Genomic DNA, 18652 nt, shown 5'->3' on the forward strand with positions numbered 1-18652 from the left:
TAATAACGGGTTATTTTTGGTTTCATGCCATTGCGATTTCCTCCGGTCAGTTGCCAACTTTCATTCAACCTGCAATGTATCGCTTATAAATTAGCGTTAGGTCTAACTCTGCAAACAGCAGAATTCGGGGATGACTGTGTTGAGTATCTATTACTAACACACTACGTTCCCTACGGACTTGCTGCAGCCCACGATACAGCAGTAAAGCTTTTTTTCCACCGTCTAAAATATAATGAACACACGCCAGCATAAATCCAAGAACGCATCAGAAAATCTAATGCACCATCCATTCACGCTATTCTACTATCTATTCTACTATAGTAGCATCGAATCACGAAACGAAAGGCTTTGGGTTTAAGAATAATTTATACGGTCTTGTTTGCCAGCGTTTGACCGTGTCCCTTCAGTACTGCCCGTTCAGTCTATCGGTCCTTGCAGGTGGGAGACTGCAGAAGACCACCTTTGACAGTACGAACTCACGAAGCCATTAATTGCTGAAAATGTCCGACTGGGCGGATAATGTTCCGTGAATCTCTCCAGCTTGCACCTTCGTGCGATCGGTGTCATTCGGTAACCTACAAGTGAAACCGGGTTAAAAATCGGTCGTACAGTACTTTCCATTTGCCACTGCCGGTGAAGGCTTATTTCTAGACGTTGCCGAGAGTTTATTTAATTGTTTTTAACACAATAATGCTTAAAGGAAACATTTGTATTCACAGTGGCGGTGCTTGCTTTCTTTTTTAGTGTGATAAACATTTGAATTATAACTGAATTCTTAGCATTAAGAAACAGTTTTCCGGGTAGGTCACTTAACAGAATCCTTTTTCTGGAAAAAATATCAAATGTTTCCTCTGTTTGTTTTTCACGGGGAAAACGTTCATTGATGTCTGGTGTTTTGTCTCGCCTGATGTTTTAAGCCTGCTCACAATCTGCTTGACTCGTCTGTCTTATGTGCGTGATGAGGGGTGGGAGGCGGGTAGTCGCGTGTGTGCCGGGGTTTCGCTTTGATAGTGTCTCTTAGGTCGTGCTTTTAAGTCATTACATGAAACACCAGTGCTCACTTTGAGAAATATCGTGCTCATCAGCTGCTGTCTTTAATCTCCCTTCTACTTCACGCCAAACAGTGGCCATCTGGGCATATATTTCGGCATTAGTGAAACAAGGAGTGATGCAGACCACTTGTATCCTCGCTCTCTACTTTCAGGATGGGACGTTTTTTTCTGCCAGTTTCCTGTAAGATGTCAGGCTGGCAGACATATGACTGATTGCTGGTTCCATGCACTCCATCACTACCTCAAAGGAAGTCCTGCTTATAGACACCAAATCCCCCTATATTCCTCTGTGTTGAGTCGTGTTTGAAATAAATTCCAGCCATTAACTGATTCCTTTTCATCCCCAGACACCCTGTCTCATATCCAGTGGAAATTCTGCTTTGAATAAACCAGGCCTTCTTTCTTTTGACCTGACTTCACACCATGGAATGGCCCTTAGTTACCGGTCTGTACTGGAAGTCGTGAAAAGCTCTCCCAGATATTTCCGATGATGTCCTGCCAAACAGGGCATCTCTCTTTAACACTGGAACAGAGGGACACCCCAACACCTGTCCTCATCAGTGACTGGTATTGTAGAAAGAGGCAGCCACCTAGACAATACTGTGACAATATTCAAAACCGCCACATACCAAGATCCTGATTCCAACAAAAGAAAATTACTCTTCATTTCTTGTTGTGTGGTTTTGGTGTTTGGGCATCCTATGCCACAAACACGAAGAGTGATATTTTTCGCATGAACTGTTGCTGGAATCTTCTTTTCTGGCATGTTGTGAGAGCATGTTCTCCCCTGTTCGTGCTCTCTGACATCCTTTGCAAGATGTTTCTGCTGGTCACGTTGGAAGGCACGGCTTTCTGTGTCTGAGGCATGCCTGTAACTGGATTCTCTCAGATTGCACTCGCCTCTGGTCTGGCAGCAGCACTCAGCGCTGTGTTCGGAGATGAGATTTGATAGATCATTTCCCTTAATTTCCTAATTTGCTTCTTCCTTGATCAGCAGCATCAGACCTGCTCTCTGTTTCCCATCTTTATTGTGATGGACGAGGCATCGCTGCACTGACGCAGTGATTCATTTGCTGAATCTCTTTCCCTTGTAGGTTTTTCAGCGTGGGCTTAGAGTCTGTCTCATCTAAGCAAGTGGAGAGGGTCATAAATTATAAAGGTATGTATGCCTCTTTCACCCCTGCCTTGCTGCCTCTGCCGTTGCAGCAGGTCGACCAGGTTAGCTGATAAATCACATCTGAATCATTTTAGAAACAATGACAGATTTTTTTTTTTTCCAGAAGCGAATGCATGCGGAAATCTGGGTTGGGAAGGGGATCCAATCGCGTGAGAAATGGCATGTGAGTGGCCGGTTCGTAGAAGACATCTTGCCTTGAAACATGTGAGACGTGGTCTGAGCCTGGGGCTGTCAAAGAATTGTGAAACCCACTGCCATGTCACACAACAACGGGAGGGGGGGGGGTTGATAATGGAGGACTGAACATGGAGAGGCTCAGTGACAGAGTGAGAAGCGTGGAAAAAGAGGAGCTTTTGCACTTTAGTATTAGCTGAGGTAGTAACCTGGTGTTGAATCTTCGGGGGGGGAAGGGCGTGACCCCAGCTAAACTGGGAGGGCCAGATGGCTGGGATTATTCATATTGATCATATGTTTTAGTGCTGGGAGGTTGAGTTTTGTTATTCAAATTAAATTTGAACTTTAAAAATATTTACATATTGGATGACAGAAATGATGTTCGACTTTCAGATTTTTGAAGATTTAAGGTAGGCAACCACTCCTCATTTTTGTGTTACGTAATCACCCTTGTTATGGGACCTGCCACTAGGGGCAGATTACCATAAATTAACTGAGCTAGCCGAAATGGCTGAAACTAGTCCCCCTCCAAGCACTTCCCTCGCCCCTGCTAGGTGAATAAATAGCTTGCTTTGGAAAATACCATCAAAATACCATATATTATGGTATGATGTATGGACTGTATGATGGTATGGGAAATGAAATCCAGTCACGCGTGCCATAATGACATTTCAGGTAAAGACAGACTGCGTATACGACGGTGGTCCAATAAGATTATAACGGAGCTGAAAAATTCCTATCATCTATGATGTCATAGTGCAGTGATTCACTCATGTGTTTGTGGTGATGCTGGTGTAAACAAACCTACTGTGCTGCCAGTTGTATAAAGGTATAGCACATGCAGTATTTTACAGCGCATGATACTTCATAATGATAATAAACAACTACGTTACTGGTTTATGTGCATGACTGTACTGCGCCAGCATAGTTAGATGTAGCCTAATCTGAAGGCAGCATTTGATGGCATGATGTCTGCGTTTTAAGCTATTTTATGCACGTGTCAGGGTCAGCGCCTGTCCAACCCTGCGCTTCGTGTCTCCTCCCCGTTTGGCCAGCAGGTGCTGCTGGCCATCCTATCCTCCACCCTGTCTCTTGTCCTTCAGTCCCAGTGTGCTCTCCCTATTCACCGGCCTGCTGCATGGCTCAATGTGTTGTGTCTGTGGCTTAGGGACTGCAGTCCCCAGTCATGGGTTTGAGGCTGGCTAATGACCAGCTTCATCTCTTTCTTTGTATTTGAGTTTCTGTTCCCCAGTGTTTTGTTTCCTTTTGAGTTTCCCGTTTTAGGTTTGCACTCCTTGTGTTCTGTTCTAGTTTTATGTTGCACTTTGTTTTCTTGTTTATTTTCCTAGTGTAATATTTCCCTGTGTTTCTTTAGTTTCAGGTGTTTAGTTCCTTAGTTCTGTGTTCATTAGTGTTAGTCGCGTCACCTGTGTCTTCTTGCCCTGTGCAGCTGTTGATTGGTTGTTTTTGAGGATTCACACCTGCCCTTTGTTAGTCTTATTATCAGTGTATTTATGTGCCTGCCTTTGTTAATTTCCTAGTCAGTCATTGTGCCCATGTTACTGTGTATTGTCTCTTCTTGGTTTTTTTTTTTTTAGTTCCTGCTCCCTTTGTTGCCTAGTTTCCTGTGTGATTTATGGTTCCCTGTTGTTATTTTGCCATTTAGTTCTGACTCCTTGTGGTCCCTTTATTTTGGTGGTTTTCCTTTTGTTGTTTCTGTTAACTAATAAATTCCTTGTCTTGTGAGCCTCTAAGTGGATCGTCACCTTTTCCCCGCCATGCGGTAAGAGCAGGTAAGCCTGTCTCAGCTGTCTAATGGCAATTGTCTGATAGTTTAAATTCATGCCACATTTTAGACAAATGTTGTTGCTGCTGGTGTTTCTGTCCTGTGGGTAACTAAATAAAAATGTTGTTATGTAATTGACTTGTCATTTTCCTCACTTAAGACGGTAGTGTTCTAACATTGCAGGTTTCACGTTTTGTGGTCCGTTGTACAGATCTGCCTTAGGCTACTGCGTGATGATGTGCTGGGTCAGTAGTGTAAATGTAACTAATATTTGAATTTCTTAGAATGATGCATGTGTTATATTATAAAAATTCTAATGCCCACAGAGTTTTCCAGTCCTAATGTATTTCATATGCCTTACTTTCTCTGCTGAATGTGTGAATTGCTGTGTTCTGCTTTGTTTGGGTCATGGAATCCCAGAGTGATGCCTGAAACTCTGAATATTCCATTGCCTGATCTCCCCCAAAACACCAGTCCCGTTTCCTTATTTATTTTCTTCTCCTCCTCCAGCTGCTGCACTTAGTGGTTGCGGGTGTCATGTTGGCCCCAGGCCAGCCCTGCCCGTCTTCGTCATAAACATGTCCTGATGAAGTCCTTTCATTATCTTCTGAGGGCAGAAGAGTAACATCTATCAGTATCCCAAAGATTATTAACTGAGCTTTGTGCTGAACAAAGATTAGGTGAGACTGTATTAAATAGCCAAAACCATGTTTGTCTTGGATTATATTGTTGTTAGTAATATAATGATAATTTGGACTTTCTATTCTCTGAACAAATGACCAATACTGGCCGTTAACATTCACATTAAAGTAGTGCCTTTAAGTTCCCTGGGGATATGCAATGACAGACAATGTGCTCAGCTTTTAGTGTGCTGATTGGTGACAGGTGAACATTCCCAGTAAATACAACTTTCTAGAAAGTTCTTTGACTACCTGTTAATCATAGGTACGATTGCTGCCCTGTCAGTTCCAGTCCATCAGGTGGACCCCCACAGAAAGCTCCGGCTGTGGTGAACATGAATGCACGAGTGCCCCCTCCTCCAGTTTACCGCTCCAGGGGTTGTGTCTGTGCCTCTTTTCAGGAAAGCTGACGTTGGCTAGACACAGTGAGCAGGTAACATGGCTTCCAGCGTCCCACAGCGTGCCGCCTTTGTGTCGGAAGGAGGTGCCGACAGCTCTGCTTCAGATCGTACTCCGGAGCCAGGAAAAGCAGCGTGATGTGGAAGGATGGAATGTGGGCCTGCTGCCTCGCTGGACGAAATGGGGATCAGGAATCTCATTTGCACACAGACGTATCTCATGGCGCCCCCTCCAGGGTGATATTCACACAGATAGCCCCAGCCTCTTACTCTGCTTGGATTTAGGCGCCTTGGTGAGAAGAGTCTGGATACTCAGGGGAGTCAGATGGGCATGGATGGCAGATTCAGGGGGGGCAGATTATACATGAAATTGGGCAAGGGGACCCAAGTTGACGTTTTGTTAGGGGACCCAGAATTTCTAGGTACCCCCCCACCATCCTTGCCCTGCTGCAAAGGGCACATGCAGTGGAGGCAGATTCCCAGCAAACATGCAGACTGTGCTTCTCTGAGGGCCCAGTCCATATTTTCATGAATGGAAGACCCCCCTCATTGGTGCTGGTTTGTTGTGCCTCTGTTGCCGTTTCCTCCCCCCCTGCCACGCTTGCCTGTGTGTGGGATGTGCTGATGTGGGGGGCACAGTGTAACCCTCCCATGTTCTCTATATTGGGTCACACATCCACAGAGAGCTGCTGATCTTGGGTGGTTTTCTGGCCGGAAGCCCACTGGCTGTGCGTGTATCCTTCATCCTGTGGTCCCTGAAGCTTTAGGTGTAACACTGTAGTGATCCCCCCCCCCCACAACCCAGCCAATGAAATGTCTTTGAGCTCCCCATGCTAAAGGGAAGCAGAGGAGGGGTAATGACAGTTAATGTCCCGACCACTTAGTGGATATAAATAGTGTAGGAGCCTGCTTTACACATCACTGGCTTTCCCGCTCTGGCATCATGTTTCTCAGCGCAGAAAATAGCAGGCACAAAATGAAAAGGAATTAAAGGGTTTTCCTTTTTCCGACATGAGGGCAATCTCAGCTCGGAGCTCGGCCCGGCTCTCCAGGGGTGCAGTAGGAACGTAAATCTGCCCTGAGTCGCAGGGCTGAGATGATCAGCAACAGGGTAATTGGTGGTGGGGGGGGGCGGGGTATGAAGACAGCTAGTCTCTGGTCTGCTGTGGATGTTACAGGTAAAAGCTCATGGGAGACAAGAAGCACCCCCACGTGACCCCCTTGGTATTACTGCATGAGCTATATGAGAAAAACAGGTGTTTCCATGGTGACGCCAAAGGCCCGGAACCGGTCCTTAGGTGCCGAGACTTCCTGTGGGGGGGTTGCCTCAGTGTCACCAGTTGAACACCCCCGGACCTTTAATAAAGCGCGAGCGCGGCTCTGCAGGTATGCTGGAGTCCTGGCTGTCCGCTTGCCGATTTAATGCTCCTGGTCTGCAGCGTGGAGTTCATTGCCCCCCTCCTGTGGGGCCCTGGGGGGGGGGGTAATAAGTCACAGAGCAGAAACCAGAGAAAACATCATTAAGCGAGGGAACAATGGGCCCCTTTTACCCCCACAGAGCACAGGCCCCCGCTCAGGTGTCATTTTGGGAGCCGCCTCATCGCACACGTGAACGTAATTTGCATTTTGGACGTTCTGTACACAGGATTTTTTTCCCCTCTGCGTTAAATATGTGTGTGTAACTTAAACATTACGTGTAAAAGGTCACAGGGCTCAGGGCAGCATGTGCAGAAGAATAAAAAAAATGCTCTGAGCGCAAAACTCTAATGAGACCAGCGGAGGGACATGGGATGTGCAGGAAGAGGAAGTCAGGAGAGACCAAGAGTTTGACCCACGATGGGGGCAGGAAAACACCCTCGTATGATTTTTTCCCCCTTCTTTCATCAGTACCAAGAAGAGATGATTATGACCTCGTTGTGTCACACCCACAAAGTCTGCAACCAGAAAAACACCCCCTGCCAGATACGGGGGGGCATGTACGTTTCCCAGTCTTATTCCCAGAGAGAAAGGGGCTGCAGTACCAGTCATATTTGGCCCCCGTGCTCCCTCTGGGGTCCCGCTTGCTAAATGCCTTCCATATGCTCACATCTGCTGCTGCAGACCACCTGCACTAAACCCCAGACCTCCCTAAACCACCCCTTCCATGCTTTGTTGGTTCCCTTCCTGTGCTGTTATTCTGTGCCTGTGCTGTTTCCTAGATTGCTGTGTGGAGCGTTGTGCATATGCACAAAGACATCACTGCTCTGTAACAGTAGCAGGTGACAATATCTGGATTAGTGACATAGAAGTCCCTGCCAGTTGGCCGGGGGAGTGTGTAGTGGCTTCTTTTATGTGGAGAGACAGGCCGGATATATCCCTGGGAGTTAAATAAGCTAACCCATGTCCACAAGGAGGATGCTGATGACCTTTGCGCTGGCAGTACTGGCATGACAGAGGAATTACCCCAGAAGGTGGCCCGAGTGTGTGAGCGCCTCTGTGTGGCCTGGAGGGAACACTGCGCCTGCAGACTGCCTCAGAGAACAGCACCCATGTCAGGTCACTGGGAGTTTAAAGGCAAAGTCCACAGGCTCCTTGAATCTCTCTCAGCACCCCGGGTACAGCGTCCTCTCCACGCTGGTGGGGAGGCACCACCACACAAACACTCCGTCCCCATTTATATGTTCCATCTGTGCCTGGGGGTGGACTGGAAGGAGCGCAGCACAGGCACAAGGCAGACAGCACAGCAGGCCTGGCCAAACCAGAGTTTGCATTAAATCACCAGCTCAGGACTGGTGGACTTGGCGGGGGACAAACAGACCCCAAACGGGGCATAGCATGGGCTCTGGAAGAGTTCCCTGCAGTGGGTGAAGCCCGGCGGAGATGTGTAGCTGTACATCTCCGCTGCACATTTGTCCCTCCCCACAAGCAAGCATTGTCTGGGAGGCCTGGCTGAGTGAAAACTGACCCACATATTGGGGGGAGGGGGTTTCAGGCTTGGTCCCACATCCACAGGCCACATGGCAGTCAGTCAGGGACACACTTTGCCCAAAGATCCCTTTTCCTTTGAATTTCATTTTTAGTGCTTTTCTTTGTTTCTAAGGCAGCTGGTCATCAGATGTAGTCAGGCAGCATTTCCAGCTACATATACCCCCCCCCCCACCACATACAAACAACCCAACCATTCAATTCACATACACACAGGAACTGCCATTTAATTTCTTTATTAATGGACCCCCCTTTAGTATATTACAATTAAAACATGACATGCGGGGGCAAGAATAACTCAGTGATATAGGACACAGACAGATAAAGCAAAGAGTACAGCAGCCACCCAGACAGAAGTAGATGAAACGGAAATAGGGGGCTGGCTGCAGAGCACAGCGGAAATCAAAGAGCTCTCAGCCGAGGGCTTGGAGAGCTGCACTCAGTACAACATAAAAACCCACAGACACACGCGGTTCTTTGGGCCAGCCTGGTGCACGGGGGGGGGGGGGGCGGGATGTTCCCGTCAGTTTACGACACCGAGCCAGACCCGAGCCAACCTCCCTTCAAATGAGGGCGACCGCAGATTTATTTCGCGGGAACCCCTCCCTTCCCTGTGCAAATTACTACCTGCAGTCATCGTATATTACATTTCTATCAAAGTTCGTGGTTATTTTATGTTTCGCCATCCGAGACGTCAGGTCTCCTTGAGCGCGGTTGCCGTGACGCTTGTTAAGGCCGTGGGGACGGATGGCCCTCAGTCCTTGGCATCGCCCACGCCATCTGCGTTGATGGCGAACATGGCCTCAGCCTCTGGGAGACACGGAGAGTCATAGATCTTGCAGATCCTGGTCTCTCCTCTGCCCTTGCGCAGGTACAACCTGTTAGGAATGAGAGAAGAGACTATGGGTAAGTTTACCTGTGTTGCGAACGTCTCCATGTCCCCCAGGAGCAGACGGGGCTACACACCTGGTGGTGGAGGCGTGAGCCAGGATGTTGCCCCCAATGGGTTTCTTGGGGTCTGCCGAGAACATCGCTGCCCCGTCCACCTGGGCGACCACCTGGTTGGTTATCACCACGGCGACGCCAAACTGCGAGGAATCAGACACACGCACACACAGGAAACTTAAACACGGCTCTGCTGGACAGCAGCCTGGCCACGCCGAATGCCTAAGCTGGAAAGCAGGCGTGCGGAGGAGTACGTGAGAAGCAGGGATGAAAGCGGAGAGCAGGAGAGACGGGAGCCGAGGGCAGTAAATCAGCTGGGAGAGCCCGGAGATGTGCCGGCTGACATTCTCACGAAACCGACCGCTCACCTCCCCGGGACGGGGGCGGGGGGGCCCCGGACTGCTAATGCAATCGCTCAGCTAGGGGGTGGGAGCCGCTCTGACGGGCTGAGGCCTGCGCTTCCGGGGTCAACGGGCCACGGCTATTTCTGAGAAAGTGCATTTCGCCGAACACGGCTAATGAAACGGCTGGTGGTGATGATCCTGGGCCGCGGCCAGGCCTGGTCACACATGTGGCCCTAGAAGAACCTCGGAGCTCCGAGCCCCGCGACGTCCTGCAGGAGGAGGAGCAGCGAGGGGCCTTTTTGGGAGGCGACTCTGTCTTTCTGAGAAATGCAACTTGTTTAAAGCAGACATTTATATGCGTGGTATTAACAGGCTGCCTTATTTGTTGTTGCAGGTCCTGGGGCTCTTCGGAGAAGGGGCTTGCTTATTTGTCGATGACAGAGCCCTTACACTTCGAGCCTGTCTGCAGGAACACCACATGCGAGCAGCGGTTAGGCAGTGCTGCGCCTCAGCACGCCACATCCTGCTCCCGGAACGAGGCGTGCATCTGGTCTCCGGCCCCCTCTCAGAGGACCCCTAAATCCATCGCCCAGGCTGTTATGGTCCAACTGCTTTGTCACCTCGCCGGATAGGGAAAAGTTTGCTCTCGCGACAGCAGGTGCCGACGGCGGCTCACCTCGTCCGCCAGCCGCAGGAGCATGCGCAGGAACCTGCCCAGGTGGCCCTGCCTGGCTGAGAGCTCACCCCTGCCGGAATAATCGGTCCTGTAGAGGGCGGTAGCGCTGTCCACAATCAGCAGGGCATACCTGGAGGGGAAAAGAAAAGGAAAAGAGGCGGGAATGTGACATGGTCTGTGTGGCCAGAAATTGCATATTCACCAGGGATGCGGTGGTGACAGATCCCAGATGGGGTGGCCCCCAGCCGCCCTCCCCCACATGCCACTCACCTGGACTCAGCCATCATGGCAGAGGCCTGGTACAGCAACTGCGTCTGGTGGTCTGTGTTGAATGCCCGGGCGTAGGCGACGTTGTCGAGGACGTCGCTCCCCACCAGCCCATACCTAATAGGGAAAAAGGACAAAACCAACAACCGTGATCAGTTTTACACATTTAGCATTCTAGGCAGTGCCAGTGACCACGCGAGCCAATGCCGTCTGCAGGCTGCAAGCTGCCCTAAACCCCTATGATCTGAAGTTAGCGAAAAGCTAGGCAGGCAACTGGAACGCAGAAGTCACTGCTGATGAAATGCTCTGAAAAGCCTCGCGTCAGGAAAATCGTTGTTACACACGAGGCAACATGCGGACGCTGCAGTCAGAAAACCGCCATGCTGAGATCAAGCAGCGGCTGTCTGGTATGGAGAGACACGCTATTAAAAACAGAGTGTAAATTTTAAAGGGGTAGTGACACCCAGGCTAGAGGCAGGGGACCCGTGACTGTCGCTGAGGCCTCAGTGTGGGAGACTAAAGCGGGAATTAGCGGGTCAGCATTAATCCACAAGCTCAGAGAGGGGGCTGCTTTTGGGATGATTTTAAAAAGGAAAACAACTACAAAAACAAAAGAGAGACCACCAAAAGGCAGGGGAAGAGAGGAGATGGGCAGATAGTCTTAAGGATGAAAGAGCAGAGTGTCAGATTGCAGGCAGGGAGGTGGATGCCTGCGGTGAAAAGCCACATGCAGTGCGGTGCAGTGCCCGTTTTATTCTGCACGAATCGCACTGCATGACACTCAAACGCTACACACACACATGGCATTATTATTCTACGTGCTCCGCTTCTCGTAAGAGCAGGAAATATTTCGGGAGGCGAACATTAACCGGGAAAATAAATGAAAGTGGTGAAAAGGCCAGGACGGAATTCCTTCGTGGATCAGTGTGAGGCCTGCACGCTCTGAGCCAAAGCGCGGAGTTTCCACCGTTACTGGCTGAGTCCAGCTGGTCTGCAGCCAGCGAGTGGTGCTGGAGCCTTTGGATCACACCAGCATGCCGTGAGATGGGGGGCCTTCAGCGTGGGGGGGGGGAGGACTGTGAAATGGTAGGTCACGCTTACCGTCTAATCCGTTATGTGGCCCCCTACCCTACCCACCCCCACACAGTCCTTTTCTTTTTTTATCCTGACGACTGAGATGCTTAATGAGCACCGGACCCGCACGCACACACGGATGCACGCACACGCAGCACCATTTGGATCCTGTGCATGCATCTCCTCCAGCCTTTCCTGCAGCAGCCAGCATAGCGCATTTGCTGAAGGATTTTTGTAGCTTTATAGCCTTTTAACTAGAGCCCGACTGCGCTGTGCTGTACGTCTCTCTTGCACTGGACAGAGCGGTCTCTTATCAACGCTAACACAGAAACTAGCATTGCGACTGGTCCGACCTGCGGCCCATAAATCCACAGGTTTAATGAACACCCCTGTATTTGTCCAACCAACCGATCTGGGGGTCAGAGCAGTGAAACATACCCCCATTTAAAACATATGGGCGCCCCTCCCCCTCATTGCTGTCACGCAACCACTGCCCTGCCTGTTGCCCTGGGTCGGATTTTACTGCAGCCAGTGGCCCACATCGACCCCCCCAACGAATAACTTGGAAATAATTGACTTGAAGCAGAGTTGAAATGGGGGTAAGGCCTGAAGGACATAAAGGGGGAGAAAATTCCCGTCTGGGCGTCCCCCGTTGTAATTCCTTCTTTGTGTAGGAAGGGAAAATGTTCAAAGTGTCATCACTGATCAGCGACAGCGCTGTTGTATCCTCCTGCTTATCAGTCTTACCCATAAATAAATGTTCTGCACACATCAACACCCCACCCCTCCTGTGGAACAAATCAAGGGACCTTTTTTTCTTTTTGCTGTTAATTCTATTAGACTAATCAGATTTATCCCAGATGCATGTGCTTTCAGGAACAGGGAATCTGAACTCCACAGGTCACAGGAGCAATTTCTGTTTCACTGGGCCAAGGCTGACCCACCTGAGGAGTGGTGCCCCCCCCCCCATCTGCCACTCTGGTCTGCAATGCAAACATCACACAAGTGCCCTCAAGGTACCAGTCAGATGAAACCACTGACAATGACCAGAAGTGGAGTATTAAGAAGCGAGGTAGGTGATTGAAACCTGCCCCCCTCCCTCAGTGTAATGATTCAAGTCACATTCCCTGCGTTTTGGACTATTTAAAGGAAACGGGGGTTCATCAGTTGCAGACCCTGATCTGCACTTATAACAGCTAAACATCGATCCCTGGAGTCACAAAGCGCTTCTTGAAGGAGCTCTTCAAAAGGCAGGGGGGAAATTTGGGGCAGCCAGAAATGGAACACTGTTTACATGATGCTTGAGCAAGCAATGTCCCCAAGAGGCCAGCAGGGGGGGCGACCATAGACACGACATCCAAAGTGGGTGGGGGTGGGCTTTTCACAAACGAGGCATCAGCGATACTTCAGAGGTCAATGCCGGACTGCTTCCTGGCCAACATCCAGACCACTACTGTACAATTATGGTTTCATACAGCAGGTTGGAAGCAATTACTATTCGAATTATATCTCAAATTTAATTATTTCTCCTTACACCCTCCAGCCTCAGGGAAATGTATCTGCTCGGCGTGCTAAGCTTTATTCTGGCGGATTCCAGTAGCAATGGAATCAAGCTGAATGTAGGGAACACAGATCAAAGGTAGGCTCATATCACTGTTTCGAAATGGCTTTCCTGGGATGTAAGGGATATTGCTTTCAGCCAAAGATACACATTTGAAACCTGAGGTGCATGAGTGGCATTTTGGGGCTAACGGAGAGCGACAGGCATTAAGGAGGACAGACAGCTTACGGCTACATCAGTAATACAGTGATACGAGTTATCAGCTGGAATCCTGTCCCAGAGTATTACTCACCATGTGACAGCTAAGTGAGGAATAACGCCATGGTAGCCACTGGGCATTTGTACCATGTACAATATCATGTACATATCTAGTGACGCTCTAGGAAAACCACACCTACCTTTCTGCCACTGCGAGGAGTCTCTCCGGCCTGAAGGTGCCCTCAGTGTCGATGTACATGGCCTTCCCCTCCCCCCCGCCTTGGTCGACAGGCAGCTGGGGACAGACAGACAGCAGTGTTGAGCTTCAAAGCTAATGGTTTCTGGGTCAAATCCCAGAAGTGATTCAGCTCTAGCATCCTGGAGCAGGTACAATAATGCATCGCTTAACGACCTTCTGCATAACATCTAATCACAAATACGTCCAAAGTTCCAAAAGATTAGAGCTGAAAAATCCTGATCGGCTAACGGACGCAGCAGACGTAAGCGGCCGCAGTGCACCACATGTAGCTGGTGTAAATAAAGCGACCGCCCTGCCAGCTGTATAACGGTACACGACGTATCTGACTTATAATACCCATAATGCACCACATGTAGCTGGTGTAAATAAAGCGACCGCCCTGCCAGCTGTATAACGGTACAGGACATAGCTGACTTATAATACCCATAATGCACCACATGTAGCTGGTGTAAATAAAGCGACCGCCCTGCCAGCTGTATAACGGTACACGACGTATCTGACTTATAATACCCATAATGCACCACATGTAGCTGGTGTAAATAAAGCGACCGCCCTGCCAGCTGTATAACGGTACACGACGTATCTGACTTATAATACCCATAATGCACCATGTGTAGCTGGTGTAAATAAAGCGACCGCCCTGCCAGCTGTATAACGGTACACGACGTATCTGACTTATAATACCCATAATGCACCACATGTAGCTGGTGTAAATAAAGCGACCGCCCTGCCAGCTGTATAACGGTACAGGACATAGCTGACTTATAATACCCATAATGCACCATGTGTAGCTGGTGTAAATAAAGCGACCGCCCTGCCAGCTGTATAACGGTACAGGACATAGCTGACTTATAATACCCATAATGCACCATGTGTAGCTGGTGTAAAGCGACCGCCCTGCCAGCTCTATAATGGTACAATACATGTCTAACTTACAACAACCATAATAGCTGATAACGATAATAAATGTTAAGTGATTATGTATTTTCTGTAATTTATCGTTAATGTGTACTCTCTCTCTTATATGAAGTATCTTGGCCGTTTAAGCATATACAGTGTATATGATCGTATACCACCCAAGTTGCCTGACATCTTATTGGACAGAATGTAACCCTTAATTATTCGTGATGCATACCTAACAAGCAAAGACGTTAAAGTGCAACTGCTAAAAACTGTCAAAGAAAGGAAAACGTTTCATTGTTTATTCATTATTATTATAATGCTTTGTGTAGCCAAGGCTACAGATGGCGTCTGAGAGCCGAGGCTGGCAGCAAGATTGGCATACCTGACAAGTCACCGCCAAAGTGTGGCAGAGCTGTGTCTTCCCCGTGCGAAACTCGCCGAACATCTCTGTGATGGAGCCCGTCTCGATCCCACCTGAGTAGAACACGCACCTTAGCAGAGGTGAGGCCTATCACAGGCAGCCGACACCAAAATAATACCATTCACCAATGTACCTTTACTACAAACTAATAGATGCTGTATTATTTCCTAATTCCACATGTTGGAAGTACAAGATTCATCCATTGCAATATATATCAAGTTTTATTTTGTATTACGCAATACCTCATAACATTGAGAACCTGATACGAACAATATATCCTGTGCAACATCTGGTTTACTGCTGAAATAGACTCCATAGTGACAGCCCATTTCATTGTTACACAACATATTTACAGTTTTGGCAGACTTTACATAATATTTTTCTAGTTAGGTGGTTACGTGAAGACAGATGACAAAAGCTTTGTTTGTGTTGCCCAGATTCCTGGGCAGCCCTAAACGTGGTTGTGGAAAGGGGGATTCTGGGATGGAAGTCACGATCAAGGAGTGACGAACCAGGCAGAGCGTCGAAGAGCTGACAGGAGAGCTGTGCGACGTGCAGACTCCCCTCTAAGCTTCCGGGGACCGAATCCCTATGCAACCTCTCTGAGATGACATCCTGACATGGCATGCCAGTGATTATCTCACCACAAATTATTTTTAAGCTGAAGAACCCCACCAAGGCATAAACATGGGTTTGTCCCTGGATCGTACCCAGACAACATCCTGTTTTTTTTCCCTCTTTCCTAGAGCTGAGTTTTATATATATAAAAATCCAGACTGCACGGAAGAACACAAATTACAAGATGTGTCATCACTCAGAGATCCACATCAATGCCTGCGGGAAAGGATGACTTGTGCCATTGTCCTGTCACACGCAAAAATCTCAATCCGACATCAGCAGATGGTTAACATGATGGCAAATGAGAAAGCGAGGCGTTTCACAGAAAACAGGTGCGAGTGACGGGCGGCTGTGGGGGCCACAGGAAGGGGAGCGACAGTCAGTCCCAGACAGGGGCCTCAGCCCTCATGACTGGACTCGCATAAATAAATTTAAAGCTGCTCAGCAGTTTACCAATACTTGCAGCAAACTATTACTGATTTACATTTTAAATTCATGCATTCATCCACCTTCTACCACAGCTGACCAGACGGGTTTGACTGTGAGACCTCCTGGCTTTCTGGGCGGCCATGTGAGCAGAGGGATCTGATTCCCATATTCACCTTGCAGCAGCTTGTCCAGCTCTTTGGAGCCTGTGGAGATCTGAATGATTTCAGCTCTGCGCTGGTGGAACTCCGTGGCCGTGGTGAAGCCCATGGGCACCAGCCTTGCTGCCTCTGCCTTGGGTCAGACCATTGGAGGGGTGGGGGTATGGTTAGAAAACAAAAGCATGGCAGGTTGGTAGAGATGCACCGAATAATCAGCCATTTTTCAGCATACTTGGCCTGGACTGGAGACCGGCCGGTCCGTTTCACGCATGCTCCACACGTCATACGCACAGCGCCGCAGGCAATAGCCTCACAGCCGCATGCATACTCACAGCCAATGCTGTTAGTGTGGAAGTTCTTCACTGTGAGTAAACGTGACACAAAGCTTGCAATTTGTAATACATGTGAAGCCAAAGGTCTCCGCATGGGGAACCACCACGAAAATGTGGTGAAACATCAGAGATAAACTTTAAAGTGATTTTTTAACCCTCTCAAAGCAGGCGTTGCTGATTTGCAACAGTTAAAAACTAACTACCTTATTACCCCAGATACATATTTTATGAGTTTTTTTTTACTCAAAAGTACCACTGCAGGTCTTGGTTGTCCTTTAGCAACAAAAACTCAATTTGAGCCTGAAAGGGTTAATATATATTAGGTAATCTTAAAAAGGAATAATCATTAAAACTGCAAAGCTAGTTAAGGTTATTTGCGAATTGGTGCATAACCAGTGTTGGTATTAATAATATTACCCTGCAGCTATTATTATTTGGAAGAGTATAGTACACTTCAGGTTTATTTGGAGGTTTGTAACCTATGAACTTTTTTTAAGACCAGTAAAAGAAGAGAATTTAAACATATTGGAAACATATTGAAATTTATTTAGTTATTTAAATTTGTTGTACCTGCTCTTGTTTGGTAAAGTAAAATACGTCAGATAAAGTTGGATTTACAGCAACTCATTTTCAGTTAAGTGCTATATGTACCTCTTTCCAGTCACTGAGCACTTTATCTTGAGACTAAAGTGAGACAAGATCCTGTAACAGTGCAGCTGGGGGAAATTGTAAAGTTTAGCAATTACTTTTGTAATCGATATAGTAGTGCATTGAATAAAAGTTGATTTTAGTTCTTAGAAAGAGAATCATTATTGGCAGGTCATACTTGCAAAAAAAAAAGAAAAAGGGAATTGGCCAAGAAAACTGCAATCGGTGCAACTCAACAGGTTGGCATGCAGGAGCAGAGGAGGCACGGCTCTGCATGCAGGAGCAGAGGAGGCACGGCTCTGCATGCAGGAGCAGAGGAGGCACGGCTCTGCATGCAGGAGCAGAGGAGGCACGGCTCTGCATGCAGGAGCAGAGGAGGCACGGCTCTGCATGCAGGCACCGCTACCCCAGCCCATCCTGCTCACCAGGACTTTCTCTGCCTTGGCTTCACTGATTCCCTTGATGTTGAGCAGCTCCTTCTTGGGGGCGTACGCCACAGCCTCCACCGTGTGGAATCCGGCATCCTCCAGCTTCTTGATGTCACTGGCGCTGATTCCGCATTGCTGAGTGGGAGAAAGGGGAGAGGTTCATGTAAACTGGGTGGATGTGGGGACGGACTCTGACTGGGACCTAGTGACCAGAAGTCAGGGATGGTACCTCAAGTCGGCAAAGAGGCTGAGGCCCAAAATTCTCCTCCTCCTCAGCCTCCGTCTCAACTCTGGTCTCGCACCGCATTGCCATCCTGGACGAAAGGGCTCCGCAGGTCTGACCAATGACCTAAAGTGATGCTGTGTCTCAAAAGAGAGAGTCAACATTAATTTCAACTGAATACAGAGACATCACACCAGTGCATAAGGGAAGGGCCCTCTAGTGTACGAAAAAGTCACTGCTCTTGATGTAAAACCGTGTCCTTCTAAGATTTTCTGAAACAATGAGAATATTAGAGCTCCGAATCTAAGAACGGTTAGCGGTTTCCTTCCCAACAGGTCAATATCTTCTGATCAACTAAATTAATGACCGTAATCGTCTGACACCCTAATTCACCAAGGACTAAAGCACTACGTTTTTAGCCGAATAAATATTTAGATTTGAGGTTGAGGTAGACAAACCTCAACCTAAAGGCGTTTCAAATATCTAAATGGCATAACCTATTAATCAGTCTAATCGCCTTTACGATGCTGCATAACCACATCTAAGCAGTTTTCGTTAGCTAGCGCGCTACACGTAACAAAAACACCTTAACCGGCAACGCGCTTATCTGTCAGTTGTGTGTAATTCGAGAATACACATCCTAAAATCTTACTTAGTCTATTTTTCGTGGATGTGAAGAACTTCGCCGTTTAAAGATATTGTTGCGATACAAACCTCACTTCTCACTTACAGTCTCCGACACCGAACTTCCCGCCTGACGACGTATATAGAAACGTCGTGACGTCGGCAGCGTCTTAAAGGTGCAGTGGCATAATTTTCGGCTCTCAAGGCCTGCGCCGTTCTGTTGCTCGCCATCATCGGAGCGGCGATAATCCGAGTGTTTTGGTCCAGGTATCTTAAAGTTGCATCACCACTTATGTATTTCTCAGGGCCAATG

The 18652-nt window shown here is 48.2% G+C and overlaps 2 protein-coding genes and 1 long non-coding RNA gene across 7 annotated transcripts in view; 2 read left to right on the forward strand and 1 right to left on the reverse strand.

Moving 5' to 3' along the window:
• rmdn3 (regulator of microtubule dynamics 3) overlaps positions 1-2390 on the forward strand; it is a 51996-nt gene extending 49606 nt beyond the window's left edge. Inside the window, exons 12-13 of the mRNA XM_023802264.2 lie at positions 2147-2211; positions 2333-2390. Coding sequence (XP_023658032.2) covers positions 2147-2182 — 36 coding nt within the window. The 3' untranslated portion in view covers positions 2183-2211; positions 2333-2390. The remainder of the gene's footprint in view (positions 1-2146; positions 2212-2332) is intronic.
• Positions 2391-2531: 141 nt separating this feature from the next.
• On the forward strand, positions 2532-16135 carry LOC111838874 (uncharacterized). The gene is made up of 6 exons (XR_011982568.1): positions 2532-4196; positions 4700-4869; positions 9915-13683; positions 14788-14959; positions 15317-15829; positions 16019-16135. It is a non-coding gene; the product is annotated as an uncharacterized lncRNA (long non-coding RNA).
• rad51 (RAD51 recombinase) lies at positions 8452-18515 on the reverse strand. 5 transcript variants are annotated; one of them, XM_023802269.2, is made up of 10 exons: positions 18446-18515; positions 17722-17852; positions 17490-17627; positions 16100-16217; positions 14841-14932; positions 13497-13591; positions 10467-10580; positions 10197-10326; positions 9198-9319; positions 8452-9109 (listed from the first exon to the last, which is right to left on the reverse strand). In XM_023802269.2, the coding sequence occupies exons 2-10, from the start codon at positions 17803-17805 to the stop codon at positions 8986-8988; spliced, it is 1017 nt and encodes a 338-aa protein (XP_023658037.1). In that variant the 5' UTR covers positions 17806-17852; positions 18446-18515; the 3' UTR covers positions 8452-8985. The 5 variants fall into 5 exon arrangements, with proteins under 5 accessions (XP_023658037.1, XP_023658034.1, XP_023658035.1 ...); XM_023802266.2 differs by having other exon boundaries at positions 18430-18502; XM_023802267.2 differs by having other exon boundaries at positions 18368-18487.
• Positions 18516-18652: the final 137 nt, after the last annotated feature.

This window comes from Paramormyrops kingsleyae, chromosome 14 (genome assembly GCF_048594095.1).
Source record: "Paramormyrops kingsleyae isolate MSU_618 chromosome 14, PKINGS_0.4, whole genome shotgun sequence".
NCBI classification, from domain to species: Eukaryota; Metazoa; Chordata; class Actinopteri; order Osteoglossiformes; family Mormyridae; genus Paramormyrops; species Paramormyrops kingsleyae.

Excerpts from the sequence above, each read along its gene's own strand:
- rad51 (XM_023802269.2), bottom strand. The coding sequence starts at position 17,805 with ATGGCAATGCGGTGCGAGACCAGAGTTGAGACGGAGGCTGAGGAGGAG. Across the intron at positions 14,933-16,099 it reads GCTGGACAAGCTGCTGCAAG|GTGGGATCGAGACGGGCTCC; the intron begins GTGAATATGGGA and ends TGTTCTACTCAG. Across the intron at positions 13,592-14,840 it reads CTTTGGCGGTGACTTGTCAG|CTGCCTGTCGACCAAGGCGG; the intron begins GTATGCCAATCT and ends GTCTGTCCCCAG.